Source organism: Panulirus ornatus, chromosome 2 (assembly GCF_036320965.1).
Source record: "Panulirus ornatus isolate Po-2019 chromosome 2, ASM3632096v1, whole genome shotgun sequence".
NCBI lineage: Eukaryota > Metazoa > Arthropoda > Malacostraca > Decapoda > Palinuridae > Panulirus > Panulirus ornatus.
The window spans coordinates 87,218,070-87,244,554 of NC_092225.1; the positions used below are offsets into that span (position 1 = coordinate 87,218,070).

At 41.2% G+C, this 26,485-nt stretch overlaps 1 protein-coding gene across 8 annotated transcripts in view; it reads right to left on the minus strand.

Moving 5' to 3' along the window:
• Positions 1-26,485, minus strand: part of LOC139757955 (uncharacterized) — a 751,714-nt gene that overhangs the window by 554,381 nt on the left and 170,848 nt on the right. For 5 of the 8 annotated variants that reach the window (XM_071678938.1, XM_071678930.1, XM_071678921.1 and 2 more), the window contains exon 5: positions 9,069-9,230. In XM_071678938.1, coding sequence (XP_071535039.1) covers positions 9,069-9,230 — 162 coding nt within the window. Of the gene's footprint in view, positions 1-5,337; positions 7,549-9,068; positions 9,231-26,485 lie in introns of those variants that run through there. The other 3 variants (XM_071678899.1, XM_071678893.1, XM_071678947.1) reach the window with 1 other exon arrangement.

Consider the following 26,485-nt stretch of genomic DNA (forward strand, 5'->3'; position numbering starts at 1 on the left):
TGAAAAAAAGGGCAAATGAGAGTTGGGGTGAGAGAGTATCATTAAATTTTAGGGAGAATAAAAAGATGTTCTGGAAGGAGGTAAATATATATATATATATATATATATATATATATATATATATATATATATATATATATATATATATATATATATATATATATATATATATATATATTCCCTGGGGATAGGGGAGAAAGGATACTTCCCACGTATTCCCTGCGTGTCGTAGAAGGCGACTAAAAGGGAAGGGAGCGGGGGGGCTGGAAATCCTCCCCTCTCGTTTTTTTTTTTTAATTTTCCAAAAGAAGGAACAGAGAAGAGGGCCAGGTGAGGATATTCCCTCAAAGGCCCAGTCCTCTGTTCTTAACGCTACCTCGCTATCGCGGGAAATGGCGAATAGTATGAAAACATATATATATATATATATATATATATATATATATATATATATATATATATTTTTTTTCTTTTTTTTTAAACTATTAGCCATTTCCCGCGTTAGCGAGGTAGCGTTAAGAACAGAGGACTGGGCCTTTTTTATAATATCCTCACCTGGCCCCCTCTGTTCCTTCTTCTGGAAAATTAAAAAAAACGAGAGGGGAGGATTTCCAGCCCCCCGCTCCCTCCCCTTTTAGTCGCCTTCTACGACATGCAGGGAATACGTGGGAAGTATTCTTAATCCCCTATCCCCAAGGATAGAATATATATCTTCTTTCTTTCTTTTAAACTATTTGCCATTTCCCGCGTTAGCGAGGTAGCGTTAAGAACAGAGGACTGGGCCTTTTTTGGAATATCCTCACCTGGCCCCCTCTGTTCCTTCTTTTGGAAAATTAAAAAAAAAAAAACGAGAGGGGAGGATTTCCAGCCCCCCGCTCCCTCCCCTATATATATCTTTTTTTTCTTTCGTACTATTTGCCATTTCCCGCATTAGCGAGGTAGCGCTATGAACAGAGGACTGGGCCTTAAAGGGAATATCCTCACCTGGCCCCCTTCTCTGTTCCTTCTTTTGGAAAATTAAAAAAAAAAATTGAGGGGAGGATTTCCAGCCACCCGCTCCCTCCCCTCTTAGTCGCCTTCTACAACACGCAGGGAATACGTGGGAAGCATTCTTTCACCCTATCCCCAGGGATAATACACATATATATATATATACATACACACACACACACACATATATATATATATATATATATATATACACACACACACACGAACGCCCACCTTCATAGAACATACAAACCTTCCAACAGGGTTCCCGGGTTCGATCCTGGCTGTTGGAGGTTTTTATATATATATGGGACGATTTCCAGCCCCCACCCCCCCTCCACTTTTAGTCGCCTTTTACTACATATATATATATATATATATATATATATATATATATATATATATATATATATACATAATAAATAAAAAAAAATTTTCTTTATTATCATACTTTATCGTTGTCTCCCGCATTAACGAGGGAGTGCAAGGAAACAGATTAAAGAATGGCCTAACCCACCCATATACACATGTATATACATACACGTCCACACAAGCACACATACATACCTATACATCTCAATGTATACATATATATATATATTTATTTATTTATTTATTTTGCTTTGTCGCTGTCTCCCGTGTTAGCGAGGTAGTGCAAGGAAACAGACGAAAGAATGGCCAAACCCGCCCACATACACATGTATATACATACATGTCCACCCATGCACAATATACATACCTACACATCTCAATGTACACATATATATATATACATACACAGACATATACATATACACACATGTACATAATTCATACTGTCTGCCTTTATTTGTTCCCATCGCCACCCCGCCACACATGGAATAACAACCCCCTCCCCCCTCATGTGTGCGAGGTAGCACTAGGAAAAACACCAAAGGCCCCAATCGTTCACACTCAGTCTCTAGCTGTCATGTAATAATGCACCAAAACCACAGCTCCCTTTCCACATCCAGGCCCCACACACTTTGCATGGTTTACCCCAGACGCTTCACATCCCCTGGTTCAATCCACTGACAGCACGTCGACCCCGGTATACCACATCGTTCCAATTCACTCTATTCCTTGCACGCCTTTCACCCTCCTGCATGTTCAGGCCCCGATCACTCAAAATCTTTTTCACTCCATCTTTCCACCTCCAATTTGGTCTCCCACTTCTCCTCGTTCCCTCCACCTCTGACACATATATCCTCTTGGTCAATCTTTCCTCACTCATTCTCTCCATGTGACCAAACCATTTCAAAACACCCTCTTCTGCTCTCTCAACCACACTCTTTTTATTTCCACACATCTCTCTCACCCTTACATTACTTACTCGATCAAACCACCTCACACCACATATTGTCCTCAAACATCTCATTTCCAGCACATCCACCCTCCTACGCACATCTCTATCCATAGCCCACGCCTCGCAGCCATACAACATTGTTGGAACCACTATTCCTTCAAACATACCCATTCTTGCTTTCCAAGTTAGTGGTAGAGGATGTGTGGATCAGGTGTTTGCTTTGAAGAATGTATGTGAGAAATACTTAGAAAAGCAAATGGATTTGTATGTAGCATTTATGGATCTGGAGAAGGCATATGATAGAGTTGATAGAGATGCTCTGTGGAAGGTATTAAGAATATATGGTGTGGGAGGAAAGTTGTTAGAAGCAGTGAAAAGTTTTTATCGAGGATGTAAGGCATGTGTACGTGTAGGAAGAGAGGAAAGTAATTGGTTCTCAGTGAATGTAGGTTTGCGGCAGGGGTGTGTGATGTCTCCATGGTTGTTTAATTTGCTTATGGATGGGGTTGTTAGGGAGGTGAATGCAAGAGTTTTGGAAAGAGGGGCAAGTATGAAGTCTGTTGGGGATGAGAGAGCTTGGGAAGTGAGTCAGTTGTTGTTCGCTGATGATACAGCGCTGGTGGCTGATTCATGTGAGAAACTGCAGAAGCTGGTGACTGAGTTTGGTAAAGTGTGTTAAAGAAGAAAGGTAAGAGTAAATGTGAATAAGAGCAAGGTAATTAGGTACAGTAGGGTTGAGGGTCAAGTCAATTGGGAGGTAAGTTTGAATGGAGAAAAACTGGAGGAAGTAAAGTGTTTTAGATATCTGGGAGTGGATCTGGCAGTGGATGGAACCATGGAAGCGGAAGTGGATCATAGGGTGGGGGAGGGGGCGAAAATCCTGGGAGCCTTGAAGAATGTGTGGAAGTCAAGAACATTATCTCGGAAAGCAAAAATGGGTATGTTTAAAGGAATAGTGGTTGCAACAATGTTGTATGGCTGCGAGGCGTGGGCTATGGATAGAGTTGTGCGCAGGAGGATGGATGTGCTGGAAATGAGATGTTTGAGGACAGTGTGTGGTGTGAGGTGGTTTGATCGAGTAAGTAACGTAAGGGTAAGAGAGATGTGTGGAAATAAAAAGAGCGTGGTTGAGAGAGCAGAAGAGGGTGTTTTGAAATGGTTTGGGCACATGGAGAGAATGAGTGAGGAAAGATTGACCAAGAGGATATATGTGTCGGAGGTGGAGGGAACGAGAAGTGGGAGACCAAATTGGAGGTGGAAAGATGGAGTGAAAAAGATTTTGTGATCAGGGCCTGAACATGCAGGAGGGTGAAAGGAGAGCAAGGAATAGAGTGAATTGGATCGATGTGGTATACCGGGGTTGACGTGCTGTCAGTGTATTGAATCAGGGCATGTGAAGCGTCTGGGGTAAACCAGGGAAAGCTGTGTAGGTATGTATATTTGCGTGTGTGGACATATGTATATGCATGTGTATCTGGGTGGGTTGGGCCATTTCTTTCGTCTGTTTCCTTGCACTACCTTGCAAATGCGGGAGACAGAAAAAAAAAAACATATATATATATATATATATATATATATATATATATATATATATATATATATATACACACACACACACACACACACACAGACATATACATACATACATACATACATACATATGTACATAATTCATGCTGTTTGCCCTTATTCATTCCCATCGCCACCCTATCACAAATGAAATGAAAACCCCCCTCCCCTCCCCCTCATGTGCGCCAGGTAACACTAGGAAAAGACAACAAAGGCCACATTCTTTCACACTCAGTCTCTAGCTGTCATGTATAATACACCAAAACCACAACTCCCTCTCCACATCCAGGCCCCACAAAACTTTCCATGGTTTACCCTAGATGCCTCACATGCCCTAGTTCAATCCACTGACAGCACGTCGACCCCGGTATACCACATCGTTCCAATTCACTCTATTCCTATTTCAGCCACTCAATAAAAATAATTGCAGAGTTTAGCATGAGAAGTGTTGAAGCAATTCATTCTAGTTTATGATTATACCAAAAAGTAATATATCTCGGGTCTGAAGTAGTCCCTATGACGAAAGTTTTCCATTACCTAGTCAAGTAATCTATTATTCAAAATTTATGCACTAAGTTTTCCATCTTTCATCAACTGTTCAATGAGACATTTGACATAATCAATACACACACTGATTCTTGTGTTTCTAAGACTCTGTTGTGGCAAAGGCTTCTCCATAACTAAACTCCTGTTTGTTAGACTTAGGTTGCATAGCATGGCATTATCCCCCTGTGTTACAGAATTGGGCATGGGCCTCCAAAGCTCCTAAGCCCTCTCTAAGGCAAGACCTGCTACGAACCTGACCTGGCCAACCCTACCAAGGATTCAGCTTTAGCACTTCTTAAAACATCTAAGGACACAATGATACTTTTCAAATTGAAATACTCTATACAGTATATAAATATAAAATATCAAAATGCAATATCAAACATTAATAAAAATTATAGAATAATAAACAATCTAAATACAAAATGTATAATGTAGCCTAATGTAACTTAACATATATAGCTATCTCTGTAATCTGTAAAATGATGGATTCTGAAGGTAAACCCACACCAGGATGAGAGCAACATAGCATTTTTGCTTTTGTTTTTCCCAGTACTAAAATGTGAAAAGATATGATCAGCTGGGGCACAGAACTTCCTTAATATTGCTTTATCCTGTTGCGAGTGCCTTTCAAAAGCATTTAACTCTATTTGAGACCTGAACTTGGTTTACCTGATAACTTTTCAGTAAAATACGACCCCTTAATTTGTCATGTGATGTGTATATCATTACATACCTGAATAAAAACTAACAACATACACCAAGTGCCGTACTTCTATTCCATATGGCGAATATAACTTGCCATATTTATTCATTTGTATGGTCAATATAACTTGAGTCCACTGTGCCTAGCCCAGGAGCAGTGAATTCTGCCCATGGCACATCTTCAATAAGAGGCAGACTCCAATACTAAACTTATATTTCATGCAAGGTATATGTAAAATTTGGCATATGTCAACAAAACCTCCACCCACATAAGCCTAGCCATTTCTAAATATAATACCACTAAAGACACTGGGCTTAGAGCACCTGGTATAATGCTAGTAAATAAAATAGATTTTAAGTCTTGGCTTCTTTACAGGTAGAATCTTGAGGTATAAAGTTTATGTGATCATTCATATATAAGATGAGGAGCATCACAAAGATGTACACACAGTAATGACATAGATGGGTATATCTGTAACTGTTCCAAACTGCAAGGTTTGCATTGGAAGAGATTCCCTGGGAAAGGGGGAAGAAGCAGCTGCAGCCCTGCATACCAGTCACAGGATAAACACATTCACACAACTTCTGATGATGAACAAGTCATGGCGGACATCTCCCCCATGGGGACCTTTTGTCAAAGTTTCAAACCACTTTCTTATCTTCATTAATGTATAAGAATTTGATTACCAGTAATACCTGAAATACTCAATACCTCTTGAACAAGACATCCAAGGTGTGAAGAAAACAGTGTTCCATTTAGACATTTGAATCAAGCGCCTCAATGTGGCTGAAGTAGCAAGACCCGTTCTTGATTGTGAAGCATTAAACTTTACAGCTTAAAAAGAAAGAAAGAAAAAAGTCTTGTGAGGAGAGCTTGGAATATGTAACATATGCCCTGTCACTTCCTGAGTTAAAGTGCTGTAGGAAATTTTTACACTTAATAAAACCACATTTTCCAAAAGCCTATGTGAAACACTGAATCTTTATCCCACCAGAGGCCATTCACCATACCTATCAGTACTTAATATTATGTACACCACACTCTATATATTAATAATTAGTAACAAAATTATTATTCTTTTTTTTTTTTTTGAAATGGTCATACGACTTCCTGTACAATGCATAGATGGTTTCCAGGACTGTGTTCGCTCTGAGGTTCTGGAAAATCCTTTGTGCACTAATGCACATTATGACCATGACAATATTTGCATATCCACTATTCTAAATTTAAAGAGGCATTATTTCACATTATCACTGCCATTAACTTAATTGATTCTTCAGTATGCACAGGAAATACTTTCTGTGGAAGCCAACTTTCAGTTCCAGCATATGCATGGCTTTTGATTGAGCCTGCTTCCTAATCGTATGCTTTTCATGAGGGTCTTACCAACATATACTGCTTCCATTCCTTGCAATCAAAGTGGGACTGCAGGTAGCTGCTGCTAATAGATTAACACTAGAGGACAAAGAGCAGTTTTATAAGATTCAGCTTCATCACCATCACTAGTCAGACCAAGGTTGGTGGAGATGATGCAGAGACAACTGTCCATGTAAGAGTTGTGCAGCTCCGTCCTGGTGACCTTGCCCCATTTGATGACTACTCATTTGCTGTGCCTGGTGATGCTGCTGCTGCTGCTGCTGCTGCTGCTGCTGCTGTGACTGATGATGTTGCTGTTGTTGTTGCTGATGATGCTGCTGTTGCTGGAGCTGCTGTAACGTTTGCTGGAGGTAGTTTTGCTGCATGGCTTGCTGTCTCTGCATACGTTCCTGAGACTGTTGACGCCCCTTCTTCAGCTGGCTAATACGCACAGCTAGTCGGCGAGACTGATCAAAATACAATTTGCGTAACTGTTTCATAACTTCAGTGGCTTTGGAGAAATAGGTGCATTGCTCAGTCGTGATTCCTGTCATCTCTGCTATATCCATGGGTGCAGGGTCTGCATTACTATTATTACCCCCTTCAGCTGCTGCCCCATCCCCTTGCTGCTGCTGCTGCTGCTGCTGCTGTTGCTGCTGCTGTGCCTGTTGATTTACCTGTTGTTGATGTTGTTGTACCTGGAGTTCAGCCTTTGATACTTTAGCTATAGTACCAGGATTAGACATTTCTAACAGAATTATTTGATGCATGTAATGTGCCAACTGTGAGCGTAGAGCATCAATACTTTCAAATGTTTCAATTAGCCTTGATGTGGCCCTTTGACGCTTGCTACTACCACCCATGCTTGTGTAATTCTGAGTGGCATTACGGCAGTAGCTCCACTCCTTTGCTACAGATCGCAGAAGCTGGAAGTGTGGCGTCGACTCCAGTCCAGTATAGCAGGACAGCAGGGGTCCCGGCTCAGAGAGCTGCAAGCATTCTTCCAAAAAGCGTCTGATGAGTCCCCCTACCGGGTGCGGTGGGGTCCGGCAGAGCCCTGGGGAAGAGACACACACCCGTATCAGCGCATGGCCACCACAGGGGGGACTCACAGGGGATTACCACCCCAGCACACCCACAAACATACTCACAGGGATTGCATGAACACTTGTTGGAAGAATGCTTGCGCCATAAACAACAACTTTCAGTGAGTCCATGGCTAAGCCTTTATTGTGCCTTCTCTCTTGTTGCAACATTCCATAGGCTATCTAATGTCACTCATTTAAGATAAAGAGGTTAGTGTTCAACTCTCAAATGAGAGAAGTGAAGTGGCACTTGAAGAGTATCACTGCTGAAGCCATAACAAGGCTTGGTGCAGAGGACACTCCCATCTACTGAATATGAAAAGGACTGAACTGTCCACTGTTTCACTGTTTCAAGCTGTTATGTCACAAACATTCTACAAACATGGTCAATGGGGATGTCTGAGACCATGCACTCAAGGTTATCTTATACTACATTTTTAAGATAACAGTAGGAAACTTTACAAGAGCAAAATCAAAAGAATTTAAGGAGATATAACATATACACAACACAAAACTAACTACAATACAGGAACTAACTACATGATACTAGGCCATTATATCAAGTTAAAATAAAAAGTCAACAAAAAAGCATCTAAAGTTCCAGGAGGATATCCTCACACCTAAACAACTGTGGCAATGATAACACTATGTCCCACAATGATGAAATGACGAGAGCCAAAACTGGCTTGCCTCTGCTGCATTACTTACCAAATTGAAAAAAAAAAAATTCAATGAAGATAATCAGTCTTATGAATCATGTATTAAGTGTATGTGTCCATACCTCACTGCTGTAATAAAATACATGATGAGCATTTCTGTAAATTTCTATATCTAGGTGAAACTTAATTGCTGTAATCATATAAATACACTGAACACAGCTCCCAAGGGTAAACAAGTTGAGGAATTTTCTTTTATGCCATAAATGGTTCTTTCTCTGGGTATGAATGTACTTCATATCACTATTTTCTGCCCCACAAACCCCTTGATGTGCTTCCTTTCTACTTTATGCCCACTGAGGATCAAAACTTTTCACTTCAAGTAATTAATAAGAATTGCACTTATCAATATCTATGCAAAATTCTTCTGCAACTGGTTCATTTCCTACAGTGCTTAATGCATGGGAATGTTCAGTAACCATACTACTTTGGAAACACTTTCAGTGCTACTTTTGCTTTTGTGCCTACAAAAAGGCATACATTATCAAGTACGAAGAAAAAATAATTTCAAAGTTAGTGTTGATTTTATTACTCGGCAAATTTCACACCAAGAAATAACTCATCCTAGTAATGAAATCATTCAAAGCTCACAAAAGTAAGCAGCATATAAAGTTTACAGGAATCCATTCTCTAGTCATGTTTTCACCATCAGCCAAGTAGCCAAACCATAAACAGCTTTATATCATGCAAGCTGGCACCAAAGCTATAGCCTTGGCAAATATATAGTAAAATCAAAGTACAAAACGTGACAAAAAAAAAAGTAGGATTCTACTCACCATCTTGTGTCTTGACTTGTGGTGGCGGAACATAAGAAGGTATTAATGGTCCAGGGGGTGGAGGTGCATTTGGGGGAGCTTGTTGCTGGGACTGTTGTGAGGAGGAGGCAGGGCCTCCTTCTCTCAGGTACGCCTCTGGGACAAAGGCCTCACCTTCACCACCTGAAAAATAAATTCCACAAAAAATTATCTTTCTGCTCTGAGCTCCCCATAAATATAAATCATCAGTTATCAAAATCTAACTGACAGTATGTCAATTAAATGATTACGCTAAGTGAAAAATTAAGGATGAGATTTTCAAATCAAATCATGACATTTTATATCAAAGGTTTCAAAGCCTTTACATATATCATCCATCTCTGACACCTGTTCCCTTTGGGAATTCCCTCATGGGGGTGTCCACAGATAAAGTCTCCATAACTGGTGAACTCCAGTGATGCTTCTTAGCTTTACATGTCTTATGAATTTCCCTATACACTGCAGTGTTTCATCAGACCTTGGGCTACTCTGTCACCAGTATTTATATAACTCAGAAAAATACACTGCCACTGAAATGACCTTTGAATGCCTAAATACATACATACAAGAAAATGTGTAAATCAGTCCTGGATTATGTGTGTGTGATTACTTCCATCTTGCTAGATGAAAAAGGCAACCAAGTTAGGTATATATGATTAAATAAATCAGCATTTGTTTGGGTGGCCTTGTCAAAGGATATTCTGTAAGTTTATCAGGCTGATTCTATTATTACAATGCTTTCCTTGTAGTTCTCTACCTAACAATGATAACATTATCCTGCCAGCAGTCCATTCACACTGACTCACCCCCTTATAATTTCTGCATCAAGGGCATCACCCCAATGGTGACTACCATCAGAAAAGAGGAAAGTTTTTCAAGGAGAGGGAAAGGTTGGGGAAAATAAAACTGCTTGTGGTACAACAACTGGAGACACATTTTCATTTTCTAAACTCAATTTTCTCTCCAGGGTTGGAAAAATATAAAAAGGCCTACCAAAATCTTATCTAATGGTATTAAAAGGATCTTACTTCTCACTGGAAATAATCTAAACTCACTAAAGTCTACCTAAGCAGTGCCTTTGTTTACATGGTCTTTTAAGCAATGAGGAATGGCTGAGCTAACAAAACCAATCTATTTCAATAAGAAAATGTGTCTTTATTGGTTCAAACAGCTTAATACAAACCAGAGAATAGGGACCCTTGCTAACCTTCAAAGATTAAGTATTCACATGTTTGGAAAGGGGACCTTTCACAACTAAACAACATCTGAACTTGTAACAACCCCCAAACAGGTGATCATGGGGGAGGAAATAGAAGTCCTCAAGAAAGGCAAACTGAAAAACAAATCCCAAAAGAGTCCCTAAACAAGTAAAAACTAAAGACCCTGACAATGAAATTCAAAATTTTTTTATTCATTTCAGAGAGCTCCAAAAAAAACATTACGAATCAACTGAAAAAAAGGTTCCAAAACTTGCTAGAAAATGTCTATGAAGACACAAGAAATTATGAAGAAAGTCAATGTCATGCATTTCCCAGATTCCAAGCAAAACAGTGTTAAATCTCAATGTGCAAAATCTTAAAAAAAAAAAGTATGCTTGCATAAAATGTTCCTGAACCTAATGAAGTAGTAATACATTGAAAGATGCCCAGATGAAATGCACAACTGATGCAGCCAGACAACTATGACAGTAGTTAAACCAGAAAAATAAAATAAAATAACTGAGAATTCACCCCCCAAAATAAAATATCTTTGTGACAATTCATCTCGGATTCTGAAAGCATTTGATACTTCCAGTTCCATGAACCAAAAAGATCACGGAAAGTACAGCCCATGTCCTTATCAAACATCAGAATCAACACAATTGATAAGAAGGTATTCACCAAGATGAGAGCCCTTAAGGATTCACCCCAATGAGAGTAGCCATGTGAACTCCTCTCTTTGTTTTCAAGGGCACAAATTGCAACAGGAATGTTGGACCAAACACTATGTATCCATAAACGATGGAAAAACCAACCTGCAGAAGAGTCTTGGCTACATTTTTTTCAAAACTGTGGAAACAACATATCTATTGTTAGAGTGTAAGAACTTTTGTTCTTAACCAACTTCTTTTTTCTATCCGAACCTCATACATAAGAAGAGTAACCCAAATATGCTTAGTAGTCTATTATGGAATACATTTCAGGGAATCCTCTATGTACACATCCATAATGTCAATGAAATGAAAAATTTGGAATAAACAGGTCCAGATTAAGGATGGTGCCTCTCAGTCACTTAATCACTATGATAAGATTGTTGAAGCTCGGGGAAAAAAAAGGAATGCAGACACGATATACACAAACTTTGCAAAAGCATTTGACACTGTAACCATTGTGTCACAGTACATAAACTGTGAAAGATGGAAATACATGGAAAAATAGATAACAACATGCACTTGTACACCATCTCATTTCTAATGCCTCAAAAAAGAAAAAAAAAAAGAAAAAAAAAAAAAAAAAAAAGCTGTCTGCCAAGGAACCATACTTGCACCTCTCCTATTCCTCACTCTTACAAGACACTGATGCAAACATGAGTCACAGTTTCATATCATGCTCTGCAGATGATACACGAATTAGTATGAAAATGATATCAGTATTGTGTACCAAAAAGCTACAAAGAGACATTTATGAAGTCTTTAACTGGACAACTGAGAGCATGTTTTTCAAAAGACTTTCAGTAAACACAATAATGTTTGTCCTAAGAAGAAGGAATGGCATGCTTGATCCTGCTGACATTTCAAGACATGGGAAGAAAAATCAATGAAGATATTATTCAAGCCCCAATTCTTTCATATCATAAAAGTTGTTGGTTCTAACATCTTACAAAGTGGGTAAAATTAGTGAATTAGTGAGTGTTCATATTTCCTTCACATTCCATACTGTGGTAAAGGAACTAAATTTCTATGAAAAGCTAAAATCTCTGAGGCAATACTCTTTGGAACATAAGACAGGAGAGGTATATAATTATCTTATCTATTATTCACTTATCGTACTTTGTCGCTGTCTCCCGTGTTAGCAAGGTAGCACAAGGATACAGACAAAAGAATAGCCCAACCCACCCACATTCACATGTATATACATAAACGTCCACACATGCTCATATACATACCTGTGTTTTAGATATCTGGGAGTGGATCTGGCAGCGGATGGAACCATGGAAGCGGAAGGGAATCATAGGGTGGGGGAGGGGGCAAAAATTCTGGGAGTGTTGAAGAATGTGTGGAAGTTGAGAACATTATCTCAGAAAGCAAAATTGGGTAAGTTTGAAGGAATAGTGGTTCCAACAATGTTGTATGGTTGCGAGGCGTGGGCTATGGGTAGAGTTGTGCGGAGGAGGGTGGATGTGCTCGAAATGAGATGTTTGAGGACAATATGTGGTGTGAGGTGGTTTGATCGATTAAGTAATGTAAGGGTAAGAGAGATGTGTGGTAATAAAAAAGAGTGTGGTTGAGAGAGCAGAAGAGGGTGTTTTGAAAAGGTTTGGTCGCATAGAGAGAATGAGTGAGGAAAGATTGACCAGGAGGATAAGTGTGTCAGAGGTGGAGGGAACGAGGAGAAGCGGGAGACCAAATTGGAGGTGGAAGGATGGAGTGAAAGAGATTTTGAGTGGTCAGGGCCTGAACATGCAGGAGGGTGAAAGGCATGCGAGGAATGGAGTGAATTGGAACGATGTTGTATACTGGGGTTGACGTGCTGTCAATGGATTGAACCAGGGCATGTGAAGCGTCTGGGGTAAACCATGGAAGGTTCCGTGGGGTCTGGATGTGGAAAGGGAGCTGTGGTTTAGGTGCATTATTACATGACAGCTAGAGTGTGAACAAATGGGGCCTTTGTTTGTCTTTCTAGTGCTACCTCGCGCACATGAGGGGGTTGTTTATTTCATGTGTGGCGGGGTGGCGATGGGAATGAGTAGAGGCAGACACTGTGAATTATGTACATGTGTATATATGTGTGTCTGTGTGTGCATATATGTGTATACATTGAGATGTATAGGTATGTATATTTGCGCGTGTGGACGTGTATATATATACATGTGTATGTGGGTGGGTTGGGCCATTCTTTCGTCTGTTTCCTTGCGCTACCTCGCTAACATGGGAGACAGCGACAAAGCAAATTGAATAAATAAAATATATATGTAAACCATGGAAAGTTCTGTGGGGCCTGGATGTGGAAAGGGAGCTGTGGTTTCGGGCATTATTGCATGACAGCTAGAGACCGAGTGTGAACGAATGGGGCCTTTGTTGTCTTTTCCTAGCGCTACCTCGCACACATGAGGGGGGAGGGGGATGTTGTTCCATGTGTGGCGAGGTGGCGATGGGAATGAATAAAGGCAGTGTAAATTGTGTGCATGTGTATATGTGTATGTGTCTGTGTGTGTATATATACGTGTACATTGAGATGTAGGGGTATGTATATTTGCGTGTGTGGACGTATGTATATACATGTGTATGGGGGTGGGTTGGGCCATTTCTTTCGTCTGTTTCCTTGCGCTACCTCGCAAACGCGGGAGACAGCGACAAAGGGGTGAAGAGGGTGGTGAGAGTAAGTGAGCTTGAGAAGGAGACCTGTGTGAGGAAGTACCAGGAGAGACTGAGTACAGAATGGAAAAAGGTGAGAACAATGGAAGTAAGGGGAGTGGGGGAGGAATGGGATGTATTTAGGGAATCAGTGATGGATTGCGCAAAAGATGCTTGTGGCATGAGAAGAGTGGGAGGTGGGTTGATTAGAAAGGGTAGTGAGTGGTGGGATGAAGTAAGAGTATTAGTGAAAGAGAAGAGAGAGGCTTTTGGACGATTTTTGCAGGGAAAAAATGCAATTGAGTGGGAGATGTATAAAAGAAAGAGACAGGAGGTCAAGAGAAAGGTGCAAGAGGTGAAAAAAAGGGCAAATGAGAGTTGGGGTGAGAGAGTATCATTAAATTTTAGGGAGAATAAAAAGATGTTCTGGAAGGAGGTAAATAAAGTGCGTAAGACAAGGGAGCAAATGGGAACTTCAGTGAAGGGCGCAAATGGGGAGGTGATAACAAGTAGTGGTGATGTGAGAAGGAGATGGAGTGAGTATTTTGAAGGTTTGTTGAATGTGTTTGATGATAGAGTGGCAGATATAGGGTGTTTTGGTCGAGGTGGTGTGCAAAGTGAGAGGGTTAGGGAAAATGATTTGGTAAACAGAGAAGAGGTAGTGAAAGCTTTGCGGAAGATGAAAGCCGGCAAGGCAGCAGGTTTGGATGGTATTGCAGTGGAATTTATTAAAAAAGGGGGTGACTGTATTGTTGACTGGTTGGTAAGGTTATTTAATGTATGTATGACTCATGGTGAGGTGCCTGAGGATTGGCGGAATGCGTGCATAGTGCCATTGTACAAAGGCAAAGGGGATAAGAGTGAGTGTTCAAATTACAGAGGTATAAGTTTGTTGAGTATTCCTGGTAAATTATATGGGAGGGTATTGATTGAGAGGGTGAAGGCATGTACAGAGCATCAGATTGGGGAAGAGCAGTGTGGTTTCAGAAGTGGTAGAGGATGTGTGGATCAGGTGTTTGCTTTGAAGAATGTATGTGAGAAATACTTAGAAAAGCAAATGGATTTGTATGTAGCATTTATGGATCTGGAGAAGGCATATGATAGAGTTGATAGAGATGCTCCGTGGAAGGTATTAAGAATATATGGTGTGGGAGGAAAGTTGTTAGAAGCAGTGAAAAGTTTTTATCGAGGATGTAAGGCATGTGTACGTTTAGGAAGAGAGGAAAGTGATTGGTTCTCAGTGAATGTAGGTTTGCGGCAGGGGTGTGTGATGTCTCCATGGTTGTTTAATTTGTTTATGGATGGGGTTGTTAGGGAGGTAAATGCAAGAGTTTTGGAAAGAGGGGCAAGTATGAAGTCTGTTGGGGATGAGAGAGCTTGGGAAGTGAGTCAGTTGTTGTTCACTGATGATACAGCGCTGGTGGCTGATTCATGTGAGAAACTGCAGAAGCTGGTGACTGAGTTTGGTAAAGTGTGTGGAAGAAGAAAGTTAAGAGTAAATGTGAATAAGAGCAAGGTTATTAGGTACAGTCGGGTTGAGGGTCAAGTCAATTGGGAGGTGAGTTTGAATGGAGAAAAACTGGAGGAAGTGAAGTGTTTTAGATATCTGGGAGTGGATCTGGCAGCGGATGGAACCATGGAAGCGGAAGTGGATCATAGGGTGGGGGAGAGGGCGAAAATTCTGGGGGCCTTGAAGAATGTGTGGAAGTCGAGAACATTATCTCGGAAAGCAAAAATGGGTATGTTTGAAGGAATAGTGGTTCCAACAATGTTGTATGGTTGTGAGGCGTGGGCTATGGACAGAGTTGTGCGCAGGAGGATGGATGTGCTGGAAATGAGATGTTTGAGGACAATGTGTGGTGTGAGGTGGTTTGATCGAGTGAGTAACGTAAGGGTAAGAGAGATGTGTGGAAATTAAAAGAGCGTGGTTGAGAGAGCAGAAGAGGGTGTTTTGAAGTGGTTTGGGCACATGGAGAGAATGAGTGAGGAAAGATTGACCAAGAGGATATATGTGTCGGAGGTGGAGGGAACGAGGAGAAGAGGGAGACCAAATTGGAGGTGGAAAGATGGAGTGAAAAAGATTTTGTGTGATCGGGGCCTGAACATGCAGGAGGGTGAAAGGAGGGCAAGGAATAGAGTGAATTGGAGCGATGTGGTATACCGGGGTTGACGTGCTGTCAGTGGATTGAATCAAGGCATGTGAAGCGTCTGGGGTAAACCATGGAAAGCTGTGTAGGTATGTATATTTGCGTGAGTGGACGTATGTATATACATGTGTATGGGGGGGGGGTTGGGCCATTTCTTTCATCTGTTTCCTTGCGCTACCTCGCAAACGTGGGAGACAGCGACAAAGTATAATAAATAATAATATAAAAAATATATATATATATATATATATATATATATATATATATATATATATATATATATATATATATATATATATATCATCCCTGGGGATAGGGGAGAAAGAATACTTCCTACGTATTCCCAGCGTGTTGTAGAAGGCGACTAAAAGGGAAGGGAGCGGGGGGCTGGAAATCCTCCCCTCTCGTTTTTTTTTTAATTTTCCAAAAGAAGGGACAAAGAAGGGGGCCAGGTGAGGACATTCCCTCAAAGGTCCAGTCCTCTGTTCTTAATGCAACCTCGCTTATGTGGGAGATGGCGAATAGCATGAAAGAAAGAAAGAAACATAAAAAGACATATATACTAATGTTCACATTCATAAATGCTGCCTTCATCCATTCCTGCCGCCACTCCGCCACACATGGAATGGCACCCCTCTACCCCTGCGTGCTTGCGAGGTAACGCTAGGAAAAGGCAACAAAGTCCCCATTCGTTCACACTCAGTCTCTAGTTGTAATGTGTAATGCACCAAAACCACAGCTCCCTTTCCATATCCAGGCCCCACAAAACTTTCCATGGTTTACCCTAGACACTTCACGTGCCCTGGTTCAATCCATTGACAGCATGTCGACCCCGGTACACCACATCATTCCAATTCACTTTATTCCTTGCATGCCTTTCACCCTCCTGTATGTTCAGGCCCCGATCGCTCAAAATCTTTTTCACTCCATCCTTCCACCTCATATTTGGTCTCCCACTTCTCATCGTTCCCTCTACCTGACACATATATCCTCTTTGTCAATCTTTCCTCACTCATTTTCTCCATGTGACCAAACCATTTCAATACACCCTCTTCTGCTCTCTTAACCACACTCCTTTTATTACCACACATCTCTCTTAACCTTTCATTACTTACTCGATTAAACCACCTCACACCACATATTTTCCTCAAACATTTCATTTCCAAAACATCCACCCTCCTCTGCATAACCCTATCTATCGCCCATGCCTCGCAACCATATAACATTGTTGGAACCACTATTCCTTCAAACATACCCGTTTTTGCTCCCCGAGATAACGTTCTCGCCTTCCACACATTCTTCAACGCTCCCAGAACCTTCGCCCCCTCCCCCACCCTGTGACTCACTTTCACTTCCATGATTCCATCTGCTGCTAAATCCACTCCCAGATATCAAAAACACTTCACTTCCCCAAGTCTTTCTCCATTCAAACTTACCTCCCAATTTACTCGTCCCTCAACCCTACTGAACCTAATAACACTGCTCTTATTCACATTTACTCAAAGCTTTCTTATTTCACACACTTTACCAAACTCAGTCACCATATTCAGCAGTTTCTCACCCAAATTAGCCACCAGTACTGTATCATCAGCGAACAACAACTGACTCACTTCCCAAGCCCTCTCATCCACAACAGACTGCATACTTGCCCCTCTCTCCAAAACTCTTACATTCACCTCCTTAACAACCCTATCCATAAACAAATTAAACAACCATGGAGACATCACGCACCCCTACCAACATTCACTGAGAACCAATCACTTTCCTCTCTTCCTACTCATACAAATGCCTTACATCTTCTATAAAAACTTTTCACTGCTTCTAGCAACTTACCTCCCACACCATATACTCTCAATCCCTTCCACAGAGCATCTCTATCAACTCTATCATACAAATCCATCCATTTTTCTAAGCATTTCTTTAGTCTTAATTTTTTTTTTTTTTTTTTTTTTTTTTATACTTTGTCGCTGTCTCCCGCGTTTGCGAGGTAGCGCAAGGAAACAGACGAAAGAAATGGCCCAACCCCCCCCCCCATACACATGTACATACGTCCACACACGCAAATATACATACCTACACAGCTTTCCATGGTTTACCCCAGACGCTTCACATGCCTTGATTCAATCCACTGACAGCACGTCAACCCCTGTATACCACATCGCTCCAATTCACTCTATTCCTTGCCCTCCTTTCACCCTCCTGCATGTTCAGGCCCCGATCACACAAAATCTTTTTCACTCCATCTTTCCACCTCCAATTTGGTCTCCCTCTTCTCCTCGTTCCCTCCACCTCCGACACATATATCCTCTTGGTCAATCTTTCCTCACTCATTCTCTCCATGTGCCCAAACCATTTCAAAACACCCTCTTCTGCTCTCTCAACCACGCTCTTTTTATTTCCACACATCTCTCTTACCCTTACGTTACTCACTCGCTCAAACCACCTCACACCACACATTGTCCTCAAACATCTCATTTCCAGCACATCCATCCTCCTGCGCACATCTCTATCCATAGCCCACGCCTCGCAACCATACAACATTGTTGGAACCACTATTCCTTCAAACATACCCATTTTTGCTTTCCGAGATAATGTTCTCGACTTCCACACATTTTTCAAGGCTCCCAAAATTTTCGCCCCCTCCCCCACCCTATGATCCACTTCCGCTTCCATGGTTCCATCCGCTGACAGATCCACTCCCAGATATCTAAAACACTTCACTTCCTCCAGTTTTTCTCCATTCAAACTCACCTCCCAATTGACTTGACCCTCACCCCTACTGTACCTAATAACCTTGCTCTTATTCACATTTACTCTTAACTTTCTTCTTCCACACACTTTACCAAACTCAGTCACCAGCTTCTGCAGTTTCTCACATGAATCAGCCACCAGCGCTGTATCATCAGCGAACAACAACTGACTCACTTCCCAAGCTCTCTCATCCCCAACAGACTTCATACTTGCCCCTCTTTCCAAAACTCTTGCATTTACCTCCCTAACAACCCCATCCATAAACAAATTAAACAACCATGGAGACATCACACACCCCTGCCGCAAACCTACATTCACTGAGAACCAATCACTTTCCTCTCTTCCTACACGTACACATGCCTTACATCCTCGATAAAAACTTTTCACTGCTTCTAACAACTTGCCTCCCACACCATATATTCTTAATACCTTCCACAGAGCATCTCTATCAACTCTATCATATGCCTTCTCCAGATCCATAAATGCTACATACAAATCCATTTGCTTTTCTAAGTATTTCTCACATACATTCTTCAAAGCAAACACCTGATCCACACATCCTCTACCACTTCTGAAACCGCACTGCTCTTCCCCAATCTGATGCTCTGTACATGCCTTCACCCTCTCAATCAATACCCTCCCATATAATTTAACCAGGAATACTCAACAAACTTATACCTCTGTAATTTGAGCACTCACTCTTATCCCCTTTGCCTTTGTACAATGGCACTATGCACGCATTCCGCCAATCCTCAGGCACCTCACCATGAGTCATACATACATTAAATAACCTTACCAACCAGTCAACAATACAGTCACCCCCCTTTTTAATAAATTCCACTGCAATACCATCCAAACCTGCTGCCTTGCCGGCTTTCATCTTCCGCAAAGCTTTTACTACCTCTTCTCTGTTTACCAAATCATTTTCCCTAACCCTCTCACTTTGCACACCACCTCGACCAAAACACCCTATATCTGCCACTCTGTCATCAGACACATTCAACAAACCTTCAAAATACTCATTCCATCTCCTTCTCACATCACCGCTACTTGTTATCACCTCCCCATTTACGCCCTTCACTGAAGTTCCCATTTGCTCCCTTGTCTTACGCACCCTATTTACCTCCTTCCAGAACATCTTTTTATTCTCCCTAAAATTTACTGATAGTCTCTCACCCCAACTCTCATTTGCCCTTTTTTTCACCTCTTGCACCTTTCTCTTGACCTCCTGTCTCTTTCTTTTATACTTCTCCCACTCAATTGCATTTTTTCCCTGCAAAAATCGTCCAAATGCCTCTCTCTTCTCTTTCACTAATACTCTTACTTCTTCATCCCACCACTCACTACCCTTTCTAAACAGCCCACCTCCCACTCTTCTCATGCCACAAGCATCTTTTGCGCAATCCATCACTGATTCCCTAAATACATCCCATTCCTCCCCCACTCCCCTTACTTCCATTGTTCTCACCTTTTTCCATTCTGTACACAGTCTCTCCTGGTACTTCCCCACACAGGTCTCCTTCCCAAGCTCACTCACTCTCACCACCTTCTTCACCCCAACATTCACTCCTCTTTTCTGAAAACCCATACTAATCTTCACCTTAGCCTCCACAAGATAATGATCAGACATCCCTCCAGTTGCACCTCTCAGCACATTAACATCCAAAAGTCTCTCTTTCGCACGCCTGTCAATTAACACGTAATCCAATAACGCTCTCTGGCCATCTCTCCTACTTACATAAGTATACTTATGTATATCTCGCTTTTTAAACCAGGTATTCCCAATCATCAGTCCTTTTTCAGCACATAAATCTACAAGCTCTTCACCATTTCCATTTACAACACTGAACACCCCATGCATACCAATTATTCCCTCAACTGCCACATTACTCACCTTTGCATTCAAATCACCCATCACTATAACCCGGTCTCGTGCATCAAAACCGCTAACACACTCATTCAGCTGCTCCCAAAACACTTGCCTCTCATGATCTTTCTTCTCATGCCCAGGTGCATATGCACCAATAATCACCCACCTCTCTCCATCAACTTTCAATTTTACCCATATTAATCGAGAATTTAGTCTTAATATGTTGTCTTTTTTGTATATTCAATACACAATGACTTGAACAGTTCTACATTCTCTTGTCTATATTTGCACATTTTGTCAGTGCTTTAACTATTTTGTCTCTACCAACATGGCCAGTAGTAATGTGAGCGAGCTTTATGAAGTCAAATGTATCATCAATATAAGCAAAATAAAAAGATTTTTCAGCTGTATCACTGCATTTTCAAGGATAAAGTAATGTCAGTTTGGTTTAGTTTTTGCCGATATTGCCAATTTGATTTCTTCCATCAGGGTAAGCAATATAGGCTTCGATTCAGCCTATTTCTTTGACAGTATCTTTTGATAAATAAAAGCTTTCACTGAACCAGTCAAAGCCAAGGCCATTGACTGCTAACACCAGGACAGTCAGAATAGCCCTTCAAACATAGCAACAACTAGTTTAAGTTCAACCCCTTCATGAAACAAGGCTAGGCAGCACATCACAAGACAAGGCTAGGCAAAAACGAACAACCAACATCAACACAGAGCAACCTAACATTCAAAACCGAATTATGCAAACATCCGGTCTACCTAAATATATACTAAGCATGGATAAGGGTATAATTCATTTCCATCAATATGGCTAAGGGTATAATCTATTTCCTCCAATCTGATTAAGGGTATAATTCATTTTCATCAATATGGTTAAGGATGTAATTCATTTCCATCAATCTGGTTAAGGATATAATTCATTTCCATCAATACATCAAAACACTGACCAACTACTTAGTCACTGAAAATTGTCTAGAATTTTCAGCTACTTTGTAAGCTGATTGAGTGAAATAAGCACTTCACAAACTAGCTGTTCATTTCAGTCATTTCTTAACTACACAGTTCTGAACACAGACTGTAAAAATGTGTGTGTGTGTGTGTGTGTGTGTGTGTGTGTGTGTGTGTGTGTGTGTGTGCGCGCGCGAGAGAAGGCCTGGGAAACGAGTCAGTTGTTGTTAGCCGGTGAGACAGCACTGGTGGTTGATTCACGTGAAAAACTACATTAGATGCAGATTGAGTTTGTAAAAGTGTGTGAAAGAAGAAAGTTGAGAGTAAATGTGAATAAGAGCAAGATCATCAAGTTCAGCAGGGTTGAGGGACAAGTTAGTTGGGATGTGAATTTGAATGGACAAAACCTGAAAGAAGTGTTTTAAATATCTAGAAGTGGACTTAGCAGCAAACGGAACCATGGAAGTGGAAGCAAGTCATAGGGTGGGGGAGAAGCGAAGGCTCTGGGACTGATGGAGAATGTGTGGAAAGAGAGAATGTTATCTTGGAGGGCAAAAATGAGTGTTTGAAATGATAATTATTCCAACAACAATGCGCTGGAAATGTTTGAGGACAATATGTAGTGTGAGGTGGTTTGATCTAGTAAGTAATGAAAGGGTAAGAGAGATATGTGGTAATAAGAAAAGGGTGGTTTAGAGGGCAGAAGAGCGTGTGTTAAAATGGTTTGGGCATATGGAAAGAATGATTGAGAAAAAGGTTGACAAGGAGGATATATGTGTCTGAGTGGAGAGAACAAGAAGTGGGGGACCAAACTGGAGGTGGAAGGATGGAATGATTCTCAGATCGGGGACGAGCAGTGTGGTTTCAGAAGTGGTAGAGGATGTGTGGACCAGGTGTTTGCTTTGAAGAATGTATAAGTGAAATACTTAGAAAAACAAGGGATGTGCATCAAGCATTTATGGATCTGGAGAGAGAATATGATAGGGTTGATAAAGATGCTTTGTGGAAGGTATAAAGAGTATATGGTGTGGGAGATAAGTTGCTAGTAGTAGTGAAAAGCTTTTACCAAGGATGTAAGGCATGTGTACGAGTAGGAAGAAAGGAAAGTGATGGGGTGTGTGGTCTCGATGGTTGTTTAATTTGTTTATGGACGGGGAGGTTAGGGAGGTGAATGCAAGAGTTCTGGAGAGAGGGGCAAGTATGCAGTCTGTTGTGGATGAGAGGGCTTGGGAAGTGAGTCAGTTGTTGTTCGCTGATGATACAGCACTGGTGGATGATTCAGGTGAGAAACTGCTGAACATGGTGAGTTTGGTAAAGTGTGTGAGAGAAGAAAGCTGAGAGTAAATGTGAATAAGAGCAAGGTTATTAGGTTCAGTCGGGCTCAGGAAAATGTTAACTGGGATGTAAGTTTGAATGGCGAAAAACTGGAGGAAGTGAAGTGTTTTAGATATCTGGGAATGGACTTAGCAGCAGATGGAACCACAGAAGCGGACATGAGTCACAGGGTGGGGGAGGGGCGAAGGTTCTGGGAGCATTGAAGAATAAGTGGAAGGCGAGAACATTATCTCGGAGAGCAAAAATGTTTATGTTTGAAGGAATAGTGGTTCCAACAATGTTATAAGGTTGCTAGAAATGGGCTATAGATAGGGTTGTGTGGAGGAGGGTGGATGTGTTGGAAATGAAATGTTTGAGGACAATATGTGGTGTGAGGTGATTTGATCGAGCAAGTAATGAGAAGGTAAGAGATGTGTGGAAATGAAAAGAGTATGGTTAAGAGAGCAGAAGAGTGTGTTTTGAAATGGTTTAGACATATGAAGAGAATGAGTGAGGAAATATTGACAAAGAGGATGTATGAATCTGAAGTGGAGGGAATAAGGAGCAGCAGGAGACCAAATTGGAGGTGGATGGATGGAGTGAAAAAGATTTTGAGTGATTGGGGCCTGAACATACAGAAGGGTGAAAGGCATGCAAGAAATAGAATGAATTGAAATGATGTGGTATACTGGGGTCAACATGCTGTCAATGGACTCAACCAGGGCTTGTGAAGCATCTGGGGTAAACCATGGAAAGGTCTGTGGAAACTGGATGTGGAAAGGGAGCTGTGGTTTCGGTGCATTACACATGACGGCTAGAGACCAATTGTGAACAAATGTGCCCATTTTTTGTCTTTTCCTGGCACTACCTCGCTAGAGAGAGAGAGAGAGAGAGAGAGCTATTTCATGTGTAGTAGGGTGGCAATATGAATGGATGAAGGCAAGTATGAATTTGTACATGTGTATTTATGCATATGTTTGTGTATGTATATGTATGTATATGTGCGTGTATGGGTGTTAATTTATATATACATGTGTATGTTAATGGGTTGGGCTATTCCTCGTCTGTTTCCTTGCACTACCTCGCTGACAAGGGAGACGACGATTAAGTATAATATCCAAATAAATAAATAAATATATCTTCTTATACCTTGATTCAAATATCTATATATGTATATTTCTTTCATATATATTTGCCATTTCCCGTGTTAGCAAGGTAGTGTTAAGAACCACTCACTACCCTTTCTAATCTGCCAACCTCCCATGCTTCTCATGCCACAAACATCTTTTGCACAAGCCATCACTGCTTCCCTACATACATCCCATTCCTCCCCCACTCCCCTTAAATCATTTGCTCTCACCTTTTTCCATTCTGTACTCAGTCTCTCCTGGTACTTCCTCACACAAGTCTCCTTCCCAGGCTCACTTACTCTCACCACTCTCAACCCAGTCATCAACTTCTGCAGTTTGTCACTCAAATCTGCTACATGTGCTGTGTCATCAAAAAGCAACAAGTGACTTGCTTCTCAGGCCCCTACATACTGTATACTCGGCTCTCTAACCAAGACCCTTCCATTCAGCACCCTCACCACCCCATCCATAAAGAAATTAAACAGCCATGATGACATCACCCCACCCCCCTTGCCACAAAGACCAATCTTCAACTGCAACCACTCCCTCTCCTCTCTTCCTACTCTTACATATACCTTAAACTTCTGAAGAAAAAAATCATGGATTCTAGCAGCTTTCCTCCAAAATCATATACTTTTAAGTCCTTTCACGATGCATCTTTAGATCCATAAATGTCTCGTACAAGTCTTAACTTTTCTCTAGTCATTTCTCACTTAAGTCCTTCAAAACACCTATTCCCCACATCCTCCATCACTTCTGAAACCACACTGTTCATCCCCAGTCTGATACTCTGGTAATGGCTTCCCCCTTTCAATCGCTTTTCTCCCATACAACTTACCAGAAACACTCAACAAACTTATACCTCTGTACTTCAAACACTCACCTTTGTCCCCTTACCTATACAATAGCACTATACATGCATTCTGCTGATCCTCAAGCATCTCATCAGATCCATGCATACAATGAAAATCCTAACAAACCAATCAACATCACAGTTACTCCCTTTCTTTTCAACTGCACTACCATCCACTCCAGCCACCTCACATTTCATTTAATGCAAGGCTTTTATCACCTCTACTCTCTTCATCAAATCACTTTCCATAGCACTCTCACTTCCCATACCTCCTTAACCCAAACATCCTACATCTGCCACCCCTATCATCAAATGTATTCAACAATCCTTGAAAATACTCACTCCATCCGCTCCTAAATTCATCACTACCAGTTACCATTCCACTAGCTGCCTCTTCCACTGATATTGCCATTCATTTCCTTGTTTTTCTCACTATCAACCTCCTTCCTAAACATCTTATTCTCCCTAAAGTTTACTGATAAATCATTCACCCCAATTCTCATTTGTCCTCTTCTTCACCATCTTGACCTCCTACAGCTTCCTTCTCTACAACTCCCTTTCATTTGCCCTCCTTTCCTGTAGGTACTGCCCATAAACCTCTTTTCTCTTTCACTAGCAACAGCAATTTATCATCCCACCACTCACTACCCTTTCTCACCAGCCCACTTCCCATCTTCTGTATTGCTCCACACTTCTCTTGCATTTGCTAGCACTGCTTCTTTAAATCTCTCATCCCCCACCCACTCCACTTGCTTCATTTACTCTCACCTGCCAGTCTACACCCAATCTCTCCTAGTATTTCTTCACACATCTCTTTTCCAAGCTTACTTACTTTCACCACCCTCTTCTCACTAACATAGTTCTGTATATTCTGAAAACCACTACAAAGCTTCATTCATCCATGTCTCTTGCAGGTAGTAGTCAAACATACCACCAGCCGCCCATCTCAACAGGTTCACTTACAAGTTTTTCTTTCGCAAGCCTACTAATTAATCAATAATCTAATAATGCCCTCTGATCTCTTTTCCTAATCATCTATATATATCCCTCTTTTTAAACCAGGTATTCCAAATCACCAAATCTTTTACAGCACAACTCCACAAGCTGTTCACCATTTCTACGCAATTCACTGAATACCTGTTGTCCCCTAATTATACCCTCAACTGCCACATTACACAATCTTGCATTATCACTATTACCTGATCTCTAGCATTAAAAATGCTGAGACACTCTCTCAGTTGCTCCCAAATCACTTGCCTCTCATCATCCTGATTCTCATGACCAGGCACATACGCACTAGCAATCACCCACCTTTTGCAAACCATTTTCAGTTTCAACTACATCAGTCTGGAGCTCACTTCTCTACACTCTTTCACATATTCCTACACATGCTTTAGCAGGTTTGAGGGGAAAGTTGCGAGTCTGAAATGAGAAAAATTGGTGGTAGTGAATTGGTTTAAAATATATGATGCGGGAGGTAAGCTGCTTGAAGCAGCGAGAAGTTTTTATCACTGGTGGAAGGCATGTGTATGAGCAGGAAGAAAGGAGAATGATTGGTTCCCAGTGAAAGTCAGTCTGCAGCAATGGTGTGTGATGTCACCATGGCTGTTTAATTTGTATAAGGATGGGGTGGCATGGGAGGTAAATGCATGTCTTGGAGAGAGGGGCAAGTATGCAGTCTGTCGGGGATGTGAGAGCCTGGGAAGTAAGTCATTGGTTGTTTGTCAATGATACAGCACTGGTGGCTGATTCGAGTGAGAAGCTGCAGAAGTTGGTGACTGAGTTTGGTAAAGTGTGAGAAAGGAGTGTGCTGTAAGTGAAAAAG